Raw genomic sequence first — 22,372 nt, 5'->3', positions numbered from 1 at the left:
ACACAGATACTCAATGATTGGCTCGACATGGTGGCCAATTGAGCAGTCAGCTGGACAGCTTTCTAACCAGAGACCTACGGACAGGAGGATTTGGGTACGTTTTCCTATAGCAGCTCTTTCTCTGTCGTAGGAAATTCACTAGAAAGCAGCATGGATGAAAGCAGGTGAGAATGAACAATGCTAGTCTTGTATGGTCCTAGTGAAATCAGATAAAACAAGAATAACTATCTACCTTTGGTTTAAAGTGTTCTGGGAAATGGTTTCCTGCAAAGCAGTCCCTCTCACTGTAAGACTCAGATAAGACTCATGGATGTGCCCTAGGTCTACCCATGATGGACCCTCCAAACTCCCATTCTCTTCTGTCTCAATGATGAGCTGAACTGTTTGTACCCACATGCCAATCTCAACAAAATTCTTCCTTGACCAGCATTAGTTATGCTTCTGTCCTTCTCCTAGGCCCTGACCTTTGACCCACTGCACCCTGAGCCAGCATCAAAATGTGGGGTGACACATTAACAGCCCTCATCCCCAACCCCGAGAATCCACTGATCTCCAGAAAAGATATTTCCTATCTGGCTGTCCCATCACGCTAACTGCAGATCTCATGCCCTCCTCCTCCTGGTTCTTTCTAGCTTTGTTCACTGCTCCTTCCCGTGGGCCCTAGAGGCTGACAAACTGTTAGGGCTGCGGTGTCCTTGCTTTGGCACCAATCCTGCTGCTGTGATTCCTTTATTCTCTTACTCTTACTGCCATGATTCCTTTAAATAAAGTCTCCCCTGACCTTGGTTTAGATTTGTTTTCACTGACATACAAAATCTATGGACCCACCCCCACCCCCCGCTGTCAGTTTGATTCATTCGTCTGACAAAAAATGAGCAAAGTGACTGCAGGACATCATTACTGACTGCAGTGCGCATGGTGGTGCTAACAAGCAGCTGCCTCTTCACATAGACGGTTCTAGTAACGCCTTCACTTCCCCACTGCTGTATGATAAAGACTTTGGCTGGTCTTGTTGCCAGTTCCTGGAAGGGAACCTCCAAACCCTCGTATTTTCCCTGGGGGCAGGAATGTCCTTGTTCTGCACGGTGGACCCCTCTGATCATACCTGAGCTTCCACGCAACGAGGTGGCTTCTGGTGGGCCCTGGATAGATCAGGACAGGGCTGGCCATGCCAGGGAGATTAACCATAGAGCAGAGTGTGGTCTGTGCTATCACTCTGGCCTCCAGAGACGGACAACGGGTTCAGTCATGCCACATGGCCAACGGTTCAAGCAGGCTGACATAATAAAACCACAAAGAAAACTCTGGACACTGAAGCTTGGGTCCCCCTCTGGCTGGGGACACACAGTGGTGTGCTGGAAGGGTGACACATCTTGAGGACACAGACACATTGTGTTTGGGACCCTCTCAGACCTTGCTCTATGTGTCTCTTCTTTTAGCTGGTCCTGATTTACATTCTTTACGATATAAAGTCATTACTTTCTATTTTCTACTTTACTATACTTTTTTAAGTATAGTGCTTTCCTGAACTTGTGAGTTATCCCCGTGAATTTCTGAACCTAAGGGGGCAGCGGGGACCCCTGAATTTGTAGTCAGTGGTCAGAAGTGTGGGTGGCTTGCGTCTGGTGAGTATGAAGTGACGGCACTAACCACGGGTAGTTAATGTCTGAACTGCCCTCGCCCACCTGCCCCTGGAGCAGTTTTATAGCTCTCTGCATTCCTATTTGGGAGCAATTTCAATCCTTAGGCTGCAGCTCACAACCACTGATGTGAACAAAAGAGAGAAGAGAGTGGCATTCCTAACAGACTCTACTGCTCCCCAAACACATGTCTGCCTTGCTCTCCATTCAGAGGGTGGTGAAAGAAGAGCCTGGAACAGGCCAAGCCCTGATTCCCCTCCAGTCTTCTGTAACTTTGCACCACTAACCTACCCATCCTGCACACTTCGGATCTGAGTTTGCAATCAGGACCCTGGGGAGAGAGGAGCGCACGAGCGGTAATAAAGTGCTCACAGACTCCTGCCAAAGCTTCCTGACATTTGTAAGCCAGAATTAAACCACAAATCTTCCTAATTATGAAAAGAAACTTGGGTCAACAGCATCACCTGAGGGAGTCTGGCCACTTGTCCTCTGAAATACTGCTTAGCAGTTTCTGAAATGATCTAAAGAGTTCCACTTTGCTGATTCGGGATCTGTTTGGAAAAAGAAGACAAAGAAGATTTATTTTGTGTTTAACACGTGGCAGGCCCCTATGAGAGACACTGGCTTTGCACAGTAACTTTCTTAGGTTTGAAAGCACAGAGCTCCCCTATTTTCACCTGTTCTTCACGTGAAGAACACCAAGGCCTGAATTGGGGTGAGGAAAAAAATGAACCTCATCTTAAGAAGTGTCATCAGCAGTTAAATCATCAAGGTGACAGGCTCAAATGGGGTCAAGATAGAGGTGGGAATACTGAACTCCCGGACTACCTCTTCTCAAGGCAGCTAGCCCTGTGGGTAGTACTGCTTACAAAACACTAAAACAGTTTCAGACTTGAGTGTCACTCCCTGTGTGAACTACGCTCATAAAGTCCACTTGGACAAGCACGGGACAGTCCCATGGGCACTTTAGGCCCCTGAGGCCAATCCTTTGCTTCTAACATGAAGCTTTGTACACGCCATCATTTGGAACAGTGAAGGACATGAGTGTCTTGCAAGCCCACGTGGGCCTCTCCAGTTTTGCCCATCCATGCTGCTAGGATGTGAACTGCATGTGCCTCCTTCCTTCCCCCCCATACACCGTGCATGAGCCAATTCAGAAAAGGGAAGCGTGTGCGCCAACAAAGTACAGTCTTATCTTTACACGCCACAGACTTCCCCATCCTCACAGACTGTACCATCAGCTTGGACATCCTGGCCAAACTGAGATATGTGAAATAGGGAAGTGTACAGTCTGTCAAGAAGATCCCTCCCCCGGCTGGCACCCAGGCTACTTCATGAGGGGTCCTGAGCCCTCACACGGCACTCTCCCTGGGCCTTAAATGAGCTTGAGTGGTGGCTAGCACTTGGGAATATAAAGTTCCTTTAAATTAAAAATAAATAAATAAAACAGATGCCTGGGTGGCTCAGCGGTTGAGCATCTGCCTTTGGCTCAGGGCATGATCCTGGAGTCCTGGGATCGAGTCCCACATCAGGCTCCTTGCACGGAGCCTGCTTCTCCCTCTGCCTATGTCTCTGCCTCTCTCTCTCTGAGTCTCTCACGAATAAATAAATAAATCTTCAAAACAAAACAAAACACAAAGCCAAAAAACTAATGAAACTTTTCTTGTTAATGGATTGAAGGAGAAATGTAATACAATGATGAGAAAAAATATGCAGAGAAGCATTTCTTATTTCTTAGAATTCAACATCCACAGAATGATTTAAAACCTTTTAGCAAACGAGGACTAGGAAAGATAGTATTTATATCCATAAAAGTGGATCTATAAAAACCTGCAGCAAATTCACATCCTTAAAATCAAGAGTAAGACAAAGGCACTGCTTTTATCCAATGTTACACAGAAGGCTCTGGCCAGTAAGACAAGAAATAAAAGGAGTAAGGATTAAAACCCAAAAACCAAAATCATTATTTGTTGATGATTGTGATATTGTCAGTTCTAGCTAGGACAGGAAGTAAAGAAAAACAAACAAATAAATAAAAGGAATGAAGGATTAAAAAGGAAATACTATTTGCAAAAGACTGTTTACATTAGAATTCCCAGATAAACTAGGAGAATATTAAGAGTTAACAAGGCTGTTGGATACAAACATTAACTGCAACAAGGAAAAACAAAAAAAACTGATTGTAACAGCAGTGACCAGAAAATGAAATAAAATAAATTACTTAATACAGCATTGTGGCAGCCAACCTCCGATAAGGCGATTTTTAAAAACAGGGTTTATTTAATTATTTGAGAGAGAAAGAGAGAGGGAGAGAGTACACACATGTATGCAGGCCCACATGGCCAAACGGCTCAATCCCAGGAACCTGAGATCATGACCTGAGCCGAAATCAAGAGTTGGCTGCTCAACCGAGCCACCCAGCTGTGATTTTTATTTTAACTGATGTATAGTTGATTTACAATATTTTATTAGTTTCAGGTGTATAACAGTGATTTGATAATTATATACATCACAAAATGCTCATCACAGTAAGTGCAGTTACTGTTTGTCACCACGCGAAGCTATTACAATATTACTGACGGTATCCCCCATGTGTACCCTTCATGTCCCTGACTTATTTACTTTATAACTGGAAGTATTTCTTAATCTCCTTCACCTATTCTCGCCCATCCCTATCCTTCCCTCCCCTCTTCCAACCACTAGTTTATTCTCTGTATTTTTTTTTTAATATTTTATTTATTCATGAGAGACAGAGAGAGAGAGAGAGAGGCAGAGACACAGGCAGAGAGAGAAGCAGGCTCCATGCAGGGAGCCCGATGTGGGACTCGATCCCGGGTCTCCAGGATCAGGCCCTGGGCTGCAGGCAGATGCTCAACCGCTGAGCCACCCAGGCGTCCCTTTCTCTGTATTTCTGAGTCTGTTTGATCATTTTGGGGAACGGGGCCATGCACGTTTTTGTTCAGAAGTCTAGAGTCTTACAGAGTCAACATTTCCACTGCCTGCATCACCCAGAATCAGCAAAGGGAAAACATCAAAAATAAACTAAGTATCTTGCCCAGATAGTCATGCTTTGTTTTGAAATACTGACAGGTGAGCTCATGAAATTTTTGCTACAGCCCAGTGGCCACTGATGTGCAACTATGAGAGACCATCTGGCTTTATTATTACGTTATTATGATTATCATTACATTATTGCATTAATGAAGCATATCAAGGCATTTCATTCACCAAAACATGAAGCCCTAGGGCAACCCTCTCAGGTTCCCCTCTCTCTTTGGGAGCTTTGTACTATTACTTTGCTATTGCTCAATAAACTTTGCTTTGCTGCAGAACGAAAAATAAAAACAAAACAAGAAGACTTAGCAATCAACCATGCCTATCTGGACCTGGAGAAGGGTCCACATAAAGGTTTGTTAAAGAAACACATCACTTAAGGAGCCCTAATGGATTCTATCTACCACCAACACTGTGGTGAAATGTCAAGGCCTCAAGCGTCACTCTAAGAAGACATCCGTGTTAGTGAGCTAACTTGACACCTGCTCTGTAACTGGTCCTAGCATTCTTCCCTCTGGAGGAACAACAGCATTTTCTCTTGTGAATGTTTTCAGCTGAATGAGTAATGTTAAGGTATTATAACTATTAAGCTAGAAGGGGGATACTGGGAACCTCTCCTCTGCTAAACAAGGGCTTCCTCCAGAGAAGCAAGACCTTTCTCAAGACCTATTAAACAGAAGAACAGAGTGACTACACTAGTAATTTCTCTGTCTACAAGACCTACTCAATAGTAACCGCTCATGTTATCTGTGAAGCACAGAATTCTCCTGGTGGCTGCTGGCCACCACTCTCCCAAGGAGCCTTGGTTCCTTTTAGCAGCAAGAATTGCTCTCTCTCTTTTTAAGACTTTATTTACATCACAGGGAGAGCAAGAGGGCACAAGCAGGGGGAGCTGCAGAAGTAGAGGGAGAAGTAGGCTCCCTGCTGAGCAGGGATCCTGATGTGGGGCTCCATCCCAGGACCCTGGGATCATGATCTGAGCCAAAAGGCAGACACCCAACCGACTGAGCTGTCCAGGTGCCCTGGATTACACTCTTGGATGTTAGGTTCTTCCTGGTGAGTTGGTTAACAACACTGGTTGGTAGATCAAAGAGCCAGGAAAGCTATACACGTGTAATTTTTCTTTCTTTTTTCTTTCTTTTTTAAAAGATTTTATTTGAGAGAGAGGGAGAGGGAGAGATGGGGAGGGAGGGAGGGGGAGGCAGGGGGCAAAGGAGAGAATCCCAAGCAGACTGTACAGTGAGTGCAGAGCCCAACTTAGGGCTGGATCTCACGACCTCAAGATCATGACCAGAGCTGAAATCAAGAGTGGACACTTGGGGATCCCTGGGTGGCTCAGCGGTTTGGCACCTGCCTTTGGTCCAGGGTGCGATCCTGGAGTCCTGGGATCGAGTCCCACGTCAGGCTCCCTGCATGGAGCCTGCTTCTCCCTCTGCCTGTGTCTCTGCCTCTCTCTCTCTCTCTGTCTATCATGAATAAATAAAATCTTAAAAAAAAAAAAAAAGAGTGGACACTTAACTGACTGAGCCACCCAGGTGCCTCAATAAGTATAATTTCTTAAAGATTACATATTTACATTGGTATTCTTAATCTCACCCTATCTTTAACAAACTTAGACACACTTAGGTTTTCTGTTTGTTTGTTTTGTTTTTTAATCCCTCACTCTTCTTTTACAATCCAATGAAGTATGTCATGATCTCTCCAGGATGCTCTGGGATGGGAAAAGGATTTGCCACTTAAGGGAAAAAAGTAAAAACGAAGCTTCTTGAAAAGGAGGGTCCTTTACTTGTTGTTTGTTATTAATGCGTTGTGTAGAAAAGAACACAAAGACTTAAAATTTTCTTCTCGTATTGCATTAGAATATAAATGTTTCTAACATCCCACTCTGCATTCATATTCCCCATAATTCTAAAGAAGGTGGTTCCAGGATGCCAGCACTTGGGAATGAACAGTGAGAAAAACCTGTTTTCTCCCCAGCAGAAGAAACTGACTCTTTCACACATACTATGAAGCTTCACTGGACAAGTGAAGGGAAAATCAATCTGAACAAGGTGCTTGTGGCAAGTACCCGGCACCACATTTGCCGGCACTTCTCATCACATTTCTGGGGGAAACACACTTAGTTACCCTTGCTCTACAGTTGGGGAAATGGAGGCTCAGAGAGGTAAAGGAATTTTCCCAAGGTCACACGCTAGGGAGAAAGGGAACCAGGGATGAAACATCAGTCTCCTAAACTGTAAAGCTGCTGCTCTCTTCCCCCATACGCTTCTTCCCTGTACGAGTCTGCCTCTCATCAGAGAGACTTCAGATCATCTATTTCAATATCCTCATTTTACAGATACGAAGGCACAAAGGCCTGGACAGCAACTGGACGTGTCCCAAGTCATGTGGATAACTGGAGACAGAGCGAGCATGGGGACAGGAGGCGCTCCCAAGCAACAGAAAGCACCAGCATACTGGGACCAGCAGGAGAACAGTACTACCGGAATTGGAAAAGAGGATGGTGATTGTGAGCCAGAAAGCAGAGGCAGCTGACCTTTTAAGGTAAAAGAGGGTGTAGATTCCCAGAGAAGAAGAGCATTTAGATCTGAGCAAAGCACAAACTGCAGCTTCAATCAGGTGGGAGGAGCCAGAAGGGCTGCTGCTGGCCTGTCACTGCAGGTGGAGTGGGAACTCTGCAGGAAATCTGGTCCTGGTGAAGGCACAACCTGCTCTGTTAACACATTCTGGTGTGTGGCTGAGCTGGTCCCTGAGAGATGCAAACAGTGGTCTGAAGCTAGAAGGCCCTTGGGAAAAAACTGATCCAAAAACCTCCACCCCTAATTTTGTAAATATCACTCAATTCAACAGCCTAGGGCACCATAAGAAATTGTCTGAGTCCACAGACTAGGCTATTGGAACCCAGGTTAGTGGTTGCAAAGAATAAAATTTTAAAGTCTAAGAACATGTAAGCTGTTATTGTTGTCTGTGTTGAGGCTGGCAAATAAGCATCAAAAAGAAAGAAATCCACCTGTAAACTTTAATTACAACTTTTTGTGAGGAAATAGTAATGAAATGGAAAAACAACTCAGAGTGAAAAGAACTATAGGTGACCCTTGAATGACATGGGTTTGAATTGCATAGGGTCCACTTACACAAGGGTTTTTTTTCCAATAAATACAGCATTGTCATTGTTATTTTCCTTATAGTTTTCTTAACACTTTCTTTTCTCTAGTTTACTTTATGGTAAGAATATAGCACATAAGCAGGCAACTGGGTAGCTCAGTTGGTTAAGTATCCGACTCTTGATTTACTCTCAGGTCACGATCCAGGGTTGAGATGGGAGTCCTGTGATGGGCTCTGCACTGGGTGTGGAGCCTGCTTAAGATGCTCCCTCCCTCTCCCTTTCTCCCTCCCTCCACTCATGCACATGCATGCCCTCTCTCTTTTAAAAAAAAAAAAAAAAGAAGAAGACAGTATGAAATACATGTTTTTGAACCGTTTATGTTACCAGTAAGGCCTCTAGTCAGCAAGAGGCTATTAGTGGTTAAGTTTTTGAGAAATCAAAAGTCATACATGGATTTTCAAATGCAAGGGGTGTCAGTGCCCCTAAACTCCCCCATTGTTCAAGGGTTAACTGTACCTGTAAATGATGGGATCCTACAACAGTCACTCAGTGGCAGCTCAATCCACCTGAGATGTAAATACCTTTGGTGGAGAGGTCATTCCCCTGCAGCCCCTCCCACCCTCAGGCTATTGAAGACTACTAAGAGAAAAAAAGCAGAGTGGCATCCCTGAACATTCAGAAAAAAAAAGATCAGTAAGGCAGATGCATGAACCTTCAAACACACAGGGAGTCTCATGTCCAGCAGACTATATGCTCTACATTTCAGTAAAAGCCAATTTGAAGATGACAAGTCTTGCTTTCATGGTTCCCCTTTTGCCAGTCCAATCACTGTCAAGCTTCATAAATGATTCTTGGATTCCAACCTTGACCCATGAAACCAGAATTCCTAATGGTAAAGCCCAAGAAAGTGTTCTTTTCAAAATCTTCCAGGGGAAAGAACAGTCTTTCCAAAAAAATGGTGGCAGGGCAGCTGGGTATCTCCATGCAAAAGAATGAAATTGGACCCCTACCTCACACCTTATAGAAAAATTAATTCAATTGGGTCAAAATCATAAACCTGAGAGCTAAAACTATAAAACTGGAGGCACCTGGGTGGCTCAGTCAGTTAAGCGTCTGCCTTTGGCTCAGGTCATGATCCTGAGATCCTGCAACAGAGTGCAATATCAGGTTCCCTATCAGCAGTTAAGTCTGTTTCTCCCACTCCCTCTGCTCATGCTCTCTGTCTTGAATAAATAAGATCTTAAGAAAAAAAAACTCTATAAAACTATGAGAAGAAAACAAAGCAAATCTATGTGATGTTGAATCAGGCAATGGTTTTTTCACCTGTGACACTAAAAGCACAAACCACCAAAGAAAAATATAGATAAAACAGACTTCAACAAAATTTAAAACTTTTGTGCTGTAAAGGATACTTTTAAAAAGTGAAAAGACAACCCACAGAACTGCAGGAAATATGTTTACATACATATGTGATAAAAGACTATCCATTTTATATAAAGAAATCCTTCAACTCAACAATAAAGATAAATACACCAAGTTTAAAAATGGGCAAAGGATAAGAATAGATACTTCTCCGAAGAAGATAGACACATGGCTAATAAGTATATGAAAAAATGCCCAACATCAAAAGAAGCTTGAACAGTTATTAGGGAAAAGCACATCAAAACTACAATGAGGGACGCCTGGGTGGCTCAGCAGTTGAGTGTTTGCCTTCAGCTCAGGGTGTGATCTGGGGGTCCTGGGATTGAGTCCTGCATCAGGCTCCCTGAGGGGAGCCTGTTTCTCCCTCTGTCTATGCTTCTGCCTGTCTGTAACTCTCATGAATAAATAAAATCTTAAAAAAAAACAAACAAACAGGCCAGCCCTGGTGGCGCAGTGGTTCAGCGCCGCCTGCAACCCAGGGTGTGATCCTGGAGACCGAGGATCGAGTTCCACATTGGGCTCCCTGCATGGAGCCCGCTTCTCCCTCTGCCTGTGTCTCTGCCTCTCTCTCTCTGTTGTCTCTAGGAATAAATAAATTAAAAAAATAATTCTTAAAAAAAAAAAAAACAACACAATGAGATAGCACTTCATACCCACTAGAATGGCTACAATAAGAAAGACAGACAATAACGAGTGTGGTAAAAAATGTAGGGTAACTGAGTCTCATAAATCCCTAGTAGGAGTTTAAAATGGTGCAGCTGCTATAGAAAACTGTTTGGCAGCTCCTCAAAAAAGCAAAAAACCCCCAAGGTCATTATATGACTCAGCAATTCCACACTAAGGTATACCCAAGAGAATTTAAAACATGTCCACCTGATATCTCATGATAAAATGTTTGCAGCAGCAGCATTCCTAATAGCACAAAAGTGAAATAACCCAAATGCCCATTGATGGAAGAATGGATAAACAGAAAGTGGTTAGATCGATACAACGGTATACAGGTTACCATTACGTGTTACAACATGGACGAGCCTTGAAAACCTTATGCTAAGTAAGCATACTTTATGCTAAGTAAATTAAGCCACATATTGTATGATTTCATGCAGTGAAATGTCTAGAATTGATAAATACAATGACAGAAAGTAAATTTGTGGACGTCAGGGGCTGAAGTCAGGCATGGAACTGACTGCTCACAGGTGCAGGGTTTCTTTCTGGGGTGATGAAGATGTTCCGGAATTACATAGTGGTAAAAGGTGCCAGCACAACCACTATCTCCCTTCTGCCCCAATATGCTGTACCTGGCCTGAAGGCACCGGATTCCTTTCTTTGTTGTTCCCTGCGGAAAACCATTGGCAGTGACATCCAGTGGCTGCTCAGGAACTGCACTCCAACTGATGGCTATGAAAAGACAAGATTCTGAGGTTAAAACTGTTCAGTTTCTTGTGAAATGTCAGAAGTGTTTCCCCAAAAATATTTCCCTCTTTGCAGATCCATGGGAGCTAGATAGGACATCGGAGTCAATGGCTGCCACTCTGATGCTTGGCCTCCATAGTACAGTAATATAAAGAAGAGGTTCATTATTCATCATTATTCATTCTTAACAACTCATAAATTCTTAACAACTCATAAATTCTTAACAACTAAGAATTTATTATATGGTGGACATACAGTCAATGCATGAAATAGGATTTCTCATTTAATCCTCATAAGAAAATATTTTTTTCATCATAAGCCTACTCTTATAAACCCCATCTATTTCATCCCTCCCCCCTGGTAGCCATCAGTTTGTTCTCTAGAGTTGAGTCTGTTTTTTGGGTTTGTGTCTATTTTTTTCCCCTTTGTTCATTTGTTTTGTTTCTAAATTCCATATGAGTGAGATCATATGTTGTTTCTTTGACTTATTTTACTTAGCATAATACACTCTAGCTGCATCCATGTTATTCCAAATGGCAAGATTTCATTTTCTTTTATGGCTGAGTAATATTTCATTTTATCTGTTGATCAATCTGTATATCTATCTCACATCTTCTTTATCCATTCATCACTTGATGGACACTTGGGCTGCTTCCATAGCTTGGCTATTGTAAATAATACTGCAAAAAACAGTAGTGCATGTAACTCTGAATTAATGATTTTGTACTTTTAGTGTAAATACCTCATAGTGTGAATACTGGAGCATAGTTTTAATTTTTTGAGGAACTTCTATACTGTTTTCTTTTTTTTTTTTTTTTTTTGTTAACTTTTATTTATTTATGATAGTCACAGAGAGAGAGAGAGAGAGGCAGAGACATAGGCAGAGGGAGAAGCAGGCTCCATGCACCGGGAGCCCGACGTGGGATTCGATCCCGGGTCTCCAGGATCGCGCCCTGGGCCAAAGGCAGGCGCTAAACCGCTGCGCCACCCAGGGATCCCTCTATACTGTTTTCCACAGTGGCTGCACCAGTTTGCATTCCCACCAACAACAGTATAAGGAGGTTCCTTTTTTTCCATCTCCTTGCCAACAGTTGTTTCTTATGTTAACTGTAGCCATTCTGATAGGTGAGAAGATATGTCATTATGGTTTTGATTTGCAATTGCCCTGATGATGAGTGATGTTGAGAATCTTTTCATGTGTCTGTTGGCCATCTGGATGTCTTCTTTGAAGAAACATTTATTCATGTCTTCTGTCCATTTTATTAATTGGATTTTTTAAAAATAGCCTATAATTTACCAAGAAAGCTAGAGTAGATTTTTTTTTTTTTAAAGATTTTGTTTATTCACTTATTCATGAGAGACAGAGAGGCAGAGACATAGGCAGAAGGAGAAGCAGGCTTCCTGCAGGGAGCCTGATGCGGGACTCAATCCCAGGACCCCGGATCATGATCTGAGCCAAAGGCAGATGTTCAACCACTGAGCCACCCAGGTGCCCCTATTAATCAGATTAGTTGTTAAGAAATGATATTTCTTCTGTATCTTCTCTGAACCCGAGGCTAAGACAGGATAAGTAGGTTGCCCAGGGTCAGGCACAGTATGAACTGGACCCAGTATAGGTGTGCCCAAGCTGGCACTACTGACCACTCGGGTAATAGGTGGCCTTCCCAAGCTGCATGGATGTAGCCCCTCCCAGGCCACCCCACAGCCTGGGGCAAAGTTATTCTGGGGCAAGTGGAACACGGATATCTTACCTGCGCCACAAGGAACAAGTCTGCCTGGGCCGTCAGCTCTTTTCGCCTGCACGGCGCAGCGGCTATGTTCAAATAGTAAGCCTGACTGCTGTATTTTCACTTCTTGAACTCCAAATCCTTTGGGGAGAGCTGAGACGTTCTGACACCTAAATGTGAAGGAAAATGCACTCAGTTTCACTCAGGGATGCTCCTGGAGAAAGACAGTGTCTAGGCCCATGGGCCACTTCAGCACCCCTGTGTCTCGGTCAAAGTATGTGACCAAACAGTATTTAGAGCACATGAACCTTCTGGCTGGAGGGAGATCCTTTCCTATCGCTCTGAAGTGAAAACAAGCTGAGTCCCCACCCTCAGTGACAGCAGGGACACTAAACTCCAGCCCTGGCACTGGCTTTCAAAGATTTCAAACCCTTAAACAGAAATATTAATTTGTTGGCATCTGCTCCCTAGGGGATCCTCCAAACACACTAGAAACCAAAACTGTCCTATAATATAAAAGCTTTGTTTTCCCCTCTTGAGTCTTTCACACAATCTAGATGCCAACATGAGGCTGCTCTGGAACTAAGCAGACAGCAGCTTTAAAGTCTCAGAATAGAGAAAGTATGGAAAACACAGAGACTGTCTCAGGCATAGTGCCTAGGATGCTTTTGTTTAAAACGTCTTATAAGACATAGTTTGTATAGCATAAAACTCATCCATTTTAAACATAGAATTCATGGTTTTTTTTGTTTTTAGTATATTCATGGAATTGTGCCACTGTCGCCACAACCTAAGTTTCTAACACTTCATTCCCAACAGGAAACCCCACACCCATCAGCGGTCACTCCCCATGCCCTTCTCCAGCACTTACTAATTAATCTACTTCCAGATTTGCCCATTTTGGACGTTTCACTTCATGAAATCATACACTCTGTGGCCCCTCTCACTTAGCATAAAGCTTTCAGGGCTCATCCATGTCATAGCGTGTAACTGGCCTTCACTCTGTTTTGTGGCTGACGATCCACTGTAAGTCTACTACCTCTTGTTTATCCGTGCACATCTGGCTCTTTCAGTTTGTGGCTATTATGACTGGTACTGCTATGAACATTCATGTCCAAGTTTTTTTTTTTTTAATAAAGATTTTATTTATTCATGAGAGACACAGAGAGAGAGAGAGAGAAAGAGAGAGAGAGAGAGAGAGAGAGAGAGAGAGAGAGAGAGAGAGGCAGAGACACAGGCAGAGAGAAGCAGGCTCCATGCAGGGAGCCTGACATGGGACTCAATCCTAGGTCTCCAGGATCAGGCCCTGGGCTGAAGGCAGCACTAAACCGCTGAGCCACCTGGGCTGCCTTCATGTTCAAGTTTTGATGTGGATGTGTGCTTTTATTTCTCCTGGGTATGTACCCACCTAGGAGTGGAACGAGTGCGTCTGTTCCCAGGACTTGGCCTCGGGAGCAGCACATCTGACATGACAGGCCTCTCCTGGCCATGGCCTCACCCTGCCCTCAGTTACCTAGTCTTAACTTGGCCTGGCTGCCCTTCTTGAGGGAGACCACACTTGAATGATCATCTTTTTTGTCTTTTATCTTTTAAAAGATTAACATTTCTGTTCATGTTTTTTAAAAATTATGGTAGCAATATATATGTGCACAGCAGAAAAACGAGAAAGGAGAATAATTACAGGGCAGCCCCAGTGGCTTAGCGGTTTAGCACTGCCTTCAGCCGGGGGTGTGATCCTGGAGATCCAGGATTGAGTCCCACGTCAGGCTCCCTGCATCGAGCCTGCTTCTCCCGCTGCCTGTGTCTCTGCCTCTCTCTCTCTTTTTCTCTCTCTGTATCTCATGAATAAATAAATAAAATCTTTAAAAAAAAAGAGTAATTACAAACAGAAAAAAACACTCAGAGAAGTGATTATATTAATACTGTGGTGTATATCCTCCCACAACTTTTTTTTTCATCTGCATATGTGATTTTCAATTAGCAATAACCGTGCCTTGGATAACCCTCACTAGCTACGATACTGCCACTGCACAGAGCTTCATCTGCATATGTACTTTAAGACCAAAATGAACTCATTGTATCTTTTAACTTGCTCTTTAAATTATGAGCCTCGGGCAGCCCTGGTGGCTCAGAGTCAATGGCTTGCCACTCTGATGCTTGGCCTCCATAGTACATAATATAAGAAGATGTTCAATATACATCATTATTCATTCTTAACAACACCAAAAATCTTAACAGACTCATAAATTCTTAACACTAAAAATTTTATTATATGGTGGACATACAGTCATTGCATGAAATAGGATTTCCTCATTTAAGCCTCATAAGGCAAGAAAATTTTTTTTTCATCAAAGAGCCTATCTCTTATAAAAAAAAACCCCATCTATTACTTTACCCTCCCCCCTGTAGCCATCAGTTTTGTTTCTCTAAGTTATGAGTCTGATTTTGGGATTTGTGTCTATTTTTTCCCCCTTTTGTTCATTGTTTTGTTTCTAAATTCCATATGATTGAGATCATATGTGTTTCTTTCATTGACTTATATTACTTAGCAAAATACACTCTAGCTGACATCCTTGTTATCAATGCAAGATTTCATTTCTTCATGGCTGAGTAATATTGTCTTTTTATCAGTTGATCAATCTGTATATCTATCTCACATCTTCTTTATCCATTCATCACTTGATGGACACTTGGGCTGCTTCCATAGCTTGGCTATTGTAAATAATACTGCAAAAAACAGTAGTGCATGTAACTCTGAATTAATGATTTTGTACTTTTAGTGTAAATACCTCATAGTGTGAATACTGGAGCATAGTTTTAATTTTTTGAGGAACTTCTATACTGTTTTCTTTTTTTTTTTTTTTTTTTTGTTAACTTTTATTTATTTATGATAGTCACAGAGAGAGAGAGAGAGAGGCAGAGACATAGGCAGAGGGAGAAGCAGGCTCCATGCACCGGGAGCCCGACGTGGGATTCGATCCCGGGTCTCCAGGATCGCGCCCTGGGCCAAAGGCAGGCGCTAAAACCGCTGCGCCACCCAGGGATCCCTCTATACTGTTTTCCACAGTGGCTGCACCAGTTTGCATTCCACCAACAACAGTATAAGGAGGTTCCTTTTTTTCCATCTCCTTGCCAACAGTTGTTTCTTATGTTAACTGTAGCCATTCTGATAGGTGAGAAGATATGTCATTATGGTTTTGATTTGCAATTGCCCTGATGATGAGTGATGTTGAGAATCTTTTCATGTGTCTGTTGGCCATCTGGATGTCTTCTTTGAAGAAACATTTATTCATGTCTTCTGTCCATTTTATTAATTGGATTTTTTAAAAATAGCCTATAATTTACCAAGAAAGCTAGAGTAGATTTTTTTTTTTTTTTAAAGATTTTGTTTATTCATTTATTCATGAGAGACAGAGAGGCAGAGACATAGGCAGAAGGAGAAGCAGGCTTCCTGCAGGGAGCCTGATGCGGGACTCAATCCCAGGACCCCGGATCATGATCTGAGCCAAAGGCAGATGTTCAACCACTGAGCCACCCAGGTGCCCCTATTAATCAGATTAGTTGTTAAGAAATGATATTTCTTCTGTATCTTCTCTGAACCCGAGGCTAAGACAGGATAAGTAGGTTGCCCAGGGTCAGGCACAGTATGAACTGGACCCAGTATAGGTGTGCCCAAGCTGGCACTACTGACCACTCGGGTAATAGGTGGCCTTCCCAAGCTGCATGGATGTAGCCCCTCCCAGGCCACCCCACAGCCTGGGGCCAAAGTTATTCTGGGGCAAGTGGAACACGGATATCTTACCTGCGCCACAAGGAACAAGTCTGCCTGGGCCGTCAGCTCTTTTCGCCTGCACGGCGCAGCGGCTATGTTCAAATAGTAAGCCTGACTGCTGTATTTTCACTTCTTGAACTCCAAATCCTTTGGGGAGAGCTGAGACGTTCTGACACCTAAATGTGAAGGAAAATGCACTCAGTTTCACTCAGGGATGCTCCTGGAGAAAGACAGTGTCTAGGCCCATGGGCCACTTCAGCACCCCTGTGTCTCGGTCAAAGTATGTGACCAAACAGTATTTAGAGCACATGAACCTTCTGGCTGGAGGGAGATCCTTTCCTATCGCTCTGAAGTGAAAACAAGCTGAGTCCCCCACCCTCAGTGACAGCAGGGACACTAAACTCCAGCCCTGGCACTGGCTTTCAAAGATTTCAAACCCTTAAACAGAAATATTAATTTGTTGGCATCTGCTCCCTAGGGGATCCTCCAAACACACTAGAAACCAAAACTGTCCTATAATATAAAAGCTTTGTTTTCCCCTCTTGAGTCTTTCACACAATCTAGATGCCAACATGAGGCTGCTCTGGAACTAAGCAGACAGCAGCTTTAAAGTCTCAGAATAGAGAAAGTATGGAAAACACAGAGACTGTCTCAGGCATAGTGCCTAGGATGCTTTTGTTTAAAACGTCTTATAAGACATAGTTTGTATACCATAAAACTCATCCATTTTAAACATAGAATTCATGGTTTTTTTTGTTTTTAGTATATTCATGGAATTGTGCCACTGTCGCCACAACCTAAGTTTCTAACACTTCATTCCCAACAGGAAACCCCACACCCATCAGCGGTCACTCCCCATGCCCTTCTCCAGCACTTACTAATTAATCTACTTCCAGATTTGCCCATTTTGGACGTTTCACTTCATGAAATCATACACTCTGTGGCCCCTCTCACTTAGCATAAAGCTTTCAGGGCTCATCCATGTCATAGCGTGTAACTGGCCTTCACTCTGTTTTGTGGCTGACGATCCACTGTAAGTCTACTACCTCTTGTTTATCCGTGCACATCTGGCTCTTTCAGTTTGTGGCTATTATGACTGGTACTGCTATGAACATTCATGTCCAAGTTTTTTTTTTTTTAATAAAGATTTTATTTATTCATGAGAGACACAGAGAGAGAGAGAGAGAAAGAGAGAGAGAGAGAGAGAGAGAGAGGAGAGAGAGAGAGAGAGAGAGAGGCAGAGACACAGGCAGAGAGAAGCAGGCTCCATGCAGGGAGCCTGACATGGGACTCAATCCTAGGTCTCCAGGATCAGGCCCTGGGCTGAAGGCAGCACTAAACCGCTGAGCCACAGCCACCTGGGCTGCCTTCATGTTCAAGTTTGATGTGGATGTGTGCTTATATTTCTCCTGGGTATGTACCACACTAGAGCCCCAACCACCACCCCCATATCGATCGCCTACCGACCCCCCCCGGCACCAACCCCTAGCTCCTGCGCTAACCACCCAACCCCACCCGGGGCTGCGCCCCCCAGCTGTCGCCGTCGTGCATGCCCCTGCCCCGGCTAGGCTGGCGCCAACACTCTCCCCCCAGCACACCCACAAGGCCACAGGCACTCTCACCACCTGGCCCTCACCCTACTCCCTCCACACGCCCCCAGGTCCTCCCATCCTCTTCCCCACCTTAATCATCTCCTTACCTGCTTCCCCCTGCTTCTCTCACCTCCCACGCTGTCCCTCTCCCTCTCCCTCCCTACTCTACCTCCCGGCAGCCAGCATACAGACTATGCCACCTCCTCCCCTCCTAACACCACTAACCTCAGCCACACACAATCCTGTTCCTCCTCTTCTCCGCCACCCCTCCCATGTCGCCCCCTGTGACGCCACTTCTGGCACTACCTCTCCCTGTTCCGACTTCCGCGGCCTCACCCTGCCCTCAGTTACCTAGTCTTAACTTGGCCCTGGCTGCCCCTTCTTGAGGGAGACCACACTTGAATGATCATCTTTTTTGTCTTTTATCTTTTAAAAGATTAACATTTCTGTTCATGTTTTTTAAAAATTATGGTAGCAATATATATGTGCACAGCAGAAAAACGAGAAAGGAGAATAATTACAGGGCAGCCCCAGTGGCCTTAGCGGTTTAGCACTGCCTTCAGCCGGGGGTGTGATCCTGGAGATCCAGGATTGAGTCCCACGTCAGGCTCCCTGCATCGAGCCTGCTTCTCCCGCTGCCTGTGTCTCTGCCTCTCTCTCTTTTTCTCTCTCTGTATCTCATGAATAAATAAATAAAATCTTTAAAAAAAAAGAGTAATTACAAACAGAAAAAAACACTCAGAGAAGTGATTATATTAATACTGTGGTGTATATCCTCCCACAACTTTTTTTTTCATCTGCATATGTGATTTTCAATTAGCAATAACCGTGCCTTGGATAACCCTCACTAGCTACGATACTGCCACTGCACAGAGCTTCATCTGCATATGTACTTTAAGACCAAAATGAACTCATTGTATCTTTTAACTTGCTCTTTAAAATTATGAGCCTCGGGCAGCCCGGGTGGCTCAGTGGTTTGGTGCCACCTTCAGCCCAGGGCCTGATCCTGGAGATCCAGGATCGAGTCCCATGTCAGGCTTCCTGCATGGAACCTACTTCTCCCTGTGCCTGTGTCTCTGCCTTTCTCTGTGTCTCTCATGAATAAATAAATAAAATCTTTAAAAATAAATAAATAAAATTATGAGCCTCTTTCCCGATCAAATATCCATCAGTAGTAGTTTTAACAAAAATCACTTAATCTATGGCTGGCCATTTCCCTGGTTTCCTTTTCTTTCTTAAAAATGACTACACGCAAAGCTAAATGTTTGAGGACTTTCTTAATCATTTCCTTAGGACGAATTCCTAGCAATGGAACTGCTGGATCAAGACGTATGGACATTTTAAAGGCTCTTTGGACATATTCTCACACTGCTTCTTGGAAAGACCGTTCCAGCTGACACCTCCCTCTCTGCTCACCTCCCAGTCAGAGCTCTCTGCATGGCTTCCTGGCTATATGGGCATCTCCCAATCACTACGGCTGACAGGTAGACGGGCTTTTCCAGAAGATGCATCAACAGTGCCCCTTGGCATCCGAGGACATTCCACCGTGCCAGCTTGTCACTGCAGGACATGGAGCAAGTCCTGTCTCCCCGGCCTGGCTTCACCCGGAGCAGTCCCACCTGGTGATACGCAGCACCAGGCTTCCCCGAGTCTCCTGTTTCTCCAGGCACGCACTTAGCTCCAGTTCTATAAACATCTACCACTTTGGCACCACGGGGGGCCATTCCGGTGACAGTGACCAGTTCCTGTGTGGTGAGATTAGAGCCACTGATACTTGGTGGGATTGGGCCACTCTCCTGATTGCCAAAACTCTGATGGTGACCCACACCATCAGGAATTCCAGGCTCAAGCCTCATCTTTTTGGTCACAGGACTACCCAGATCTTCACATTTCTTTTTATTTTCAGGAGCTTCCAGGTTACCATCGGCTTCTACTGATGGGTTATTGGCCCAATCTCTACTGACAGGACAACAGGGCTGATCTTCAAACTCAAGCATTGGAATGATGGAGGCATCCCCACCTGCAGGAGAAGGAAGCCCTTAAAAACCAGTGGTTCTCAAAACCTCTCTCTCCACAACACCAGTGGACCAGCCACATCAATGTCCCTTGGGAACTTGTTAGAAATGCAAATTCTTAGAACCCACAGTGAAATCTGCTGAATCAGAAACTCTAGAGGTGGTACCAAGCAGTGTGTTTTAACAAGCTCTCCAGGCCATTCTGATGAGAGGAGAACCACCGTCTTAACCAGAATTTACTTATATTTTCCCAGATGACCTGAGATGAATTAGGAAGACTTGCCCAAATTTCCCAAGTAAGAATCCTTTACAGCTCTGTCCTACCTAGACCCAATGAGTTAGAAATTCTGGGGTGGAGGGATCTGGAAAACAGAATACTTTAATAAGATCCCAGGTAATTCTCATCACAGGAAGTTTTGGAAATACTAATTTAGACCAGGATTTGTCAACTTTCATAGTACTGACATTTTGGGGCAGATAATTCTTTGCTGTTGGGGCTATCCTACACGTTACAGGATGGCTAGCACCTTCTCCATCTCTACCTACTAGATACCAATAGCAACCCTCAGTCTGACCATCAGAGTGTCCCCAGAGGTTGCTAAATTTCCCCCGAGAAGCAAAACTCTTCCTGAGTTGAGAACCCTTGGTTTATAAAGAGCATGGTTTCCCAAGAACATTTTGTGGAATGTTACCCCATAAAATGCTTTGGAAACAAAAGTGGGAGGTTGATTTCATGGTTAAGTATGTTTGGTGGGACGTCCGGATGGCTCAATGGTTGGGCATCTGCCTTTGGCCTGGGGCGTGATCCTGGAGTCCCGGGATCGAGTCCTGCGTCGGGCTCCCTGTATGGAGCCTGTTCTCCCTCTGCCTGTGTCTCTGCCTCTCTTTCTCTCATGAATAAATTAAAAAAAAAAAAAAAGTTAAAAAAATATGTTTGGCAAGAACGTTCATAATTCCCCCATCTTGGAGATTTATGTGCATATCCTCACAGTACGGACTCTGCAGTGAATTACACAAATGGTATTTCCCTGTGCTGGGTTAGAGATTTCTGACCTTTGTCCTTAAACGGAATCAAAGAAAACCAGAGATTGGTAAAAAGCACAGCCTCTCCTTGAGAAGAGCTACTTCTTCAAACACTAACCTAATGTGTGTTTTTTCTAAAGTGTGTAAATAATACATCTGTAGCCTTTATAACCTAAGAGTGGGAAAGGCAGGAGATGCAGAAGTGGGCGTGTTGCCAGAGAGGCTAGCTGGCGGGCTTCCAGAGACCTCACAAGGAGACTTTCGAGAATTGACTGGGGCCCCCTCCCATTCTGAAAGGCTTGGAGATTTGATCTAGACAGTGTGATGCCTAAACTCGAGAGGCTGACTCATGCTAATAAAACTCACAAGTAAGGGTCTAAAATAGCTAACTCAGGCACCAAGTTATCAATTAGCAATGACAAATAAATGCAAAGGGAGCCAGACAGTCACATTTTCCAGGTAGTGTTCTTTCATCCTGAGACAAACCATGGGTGGACATGTTTTAAAAGATTATCCATTAGCCCAGGGCAGTTAGATCAGTGGTTCTAGATGTTGATTTCACAGATCACTAAAATTCCCAGAAGATTTTAAGATCAACAGAGGGTGGTCAATTTTGTATTCCATCAAGGAAGATCGTTAAAAATCCTAATTACCACCATTTCTTTTTTCCTAGTTACCACTACTTAAAATAAAAAGATAAAAATCTCATATTCTTTGCATGGAAAGAAATTAGCTTTCTGAAAAACTCACTACAGTCCTGATTTTCCCCATCTGGCTATGGACCACCCTGTAGACCACTGATTTATGTGGTCTCATTAGGCCATCAGGCTAGCTGTGATCTGCAGATGCCTCTCTCTCCACAATCAGGCTACGCCTGCCACCTGATCAGCCAAGCCCTGGTTACTCAAAGTGTGGTCCACAGGCCAACACCACTGGCATCAGGGGGACTTGGTTAGAAACGCAGAATGTTAGTTAGCCTTCATCCCAGACCCAATGAATTTTAATCTACATTTTATTAAGATCTGTGGGTGATTCATATGCAAATTATAGTTTGAGAAGTACCAAAATAGGAAACATCCTTTAGTTCTTGGACCAGGGCATCCACTATTAGCACGGATGAGCCCTATCTACCTCTGTATAACCTTTATATATATTTTTCTAGCCTTTAACTCAACCAGTTCTTTTCTGATGGACTCATTTTTCCTTAAGCTGTATTATATTTCTTATTTGAATTATGACCAAGTCTTGACAGCTATTGTCTCTTTAGAGTATGTATACCTGCTCTTGTGATAGTTGCAGGTGTTTTATTTTTTTATTTTTTTAATTTTATTTATTTATGATAGTCATACAGAGAGAATGAGAGAGAGGCAGAGACACAGGCAGAGGGAGAAGCAGGCTCCATGCACCGGGAGCCCGATGTGGGATTCGATCCTGGGTCTCCAGGATCGCGCCCTGGGCCAAAGGCAGGCGCCAAACCGTTGCGCCACCCAGGGATCCCTTGCAGGTGTTTTAGAGTTTGATGTTTAGAGGTCAGTATTATATTCTTACTTCAAAGGTTTTAGGGTGATGAAAATTTACTGCCATCCTTGAGTTGCTGTCTATGAAGAG

General features: G+C 43.8%; 1 protein-coding gene and 2 non-coding genes across 16 annotated transcripts in view; all 3 read right to left on the bottom strand.

Annotated features, from left to right (window-relative positions):
* ADAT1 (adenosine deaminase tRNA specific 1) overlaps positions 1-22,372 on the bottom strand; it is a 50,108-nt gene that overhangs the window by 22,875 nt on the left and 4,861 nt on the right. For 8 of the 14 annotated variants that reach the window (XR_005990204.1, XR_005990206.1, XR_005990208.1 and 5 more), the window contains exons 6-8: positions 19,143-19,746; positions 16,165-16,310; positions 10,521-10,620 (exon numbers count right to left, since the gene is read on the bottom strand). Coding sequence is in view for 5 of the 14 variants with exons in the window: in XM_041770574.1 (XP_041626508.1) it covers positions 10,521-10,620; positions 16,165-16,310; positions 19,143-19,746 (850 nt within the window). In the remaining 9 variants the exon portion in view is untranslated. Of the gene's footprint in view, positions 1-1,105; positions 2,192-10,520; positions 10,621-16,164; positions 16,311-19,142; positions 19,747-22,372 lie in introns of all 14 variants that reach the window. The other 6 variants (XR_005990201.1, XR_005990202.1, XM_041770571.1 and 3 more) reach the window with 2 other exon arrangements.
* Positions 14,260-14,400, bottom strand: LOC121501106. The gene has a single exon (XR_005990536.1). It is a non-coding gene; the product is annotated as a U4 spliceosomal RNA (small nuclear RNA).
* On the bottom strand, positions 18,463-18,603 carry LOC121501105. Its single transcript, XR_005990535.1, has one exon. It is a non-coding gene; the product is annotated as a U4 spliceosomal RNA (small nuclear RNA).

The sequence above is a fragment of the Vulpes lagopus genome, chromosome 10 (assembly GCF_018345385.1).
Source record: "Vulpes lagopus strain Blue_001 chromosome 10, ASM1834538v1, whole genome shotgun sequence".
Lineage (NCBI taxonomy): Eukaryota > Metazoa > Chordata > Mammalia > Carnivora > Canidae > Vulpes > Vulpes lagopus.
Note: the sequence above shows the minus strand (reverse complement) of the source record. Positions and strands in the feature narration are given on the sequence as shown.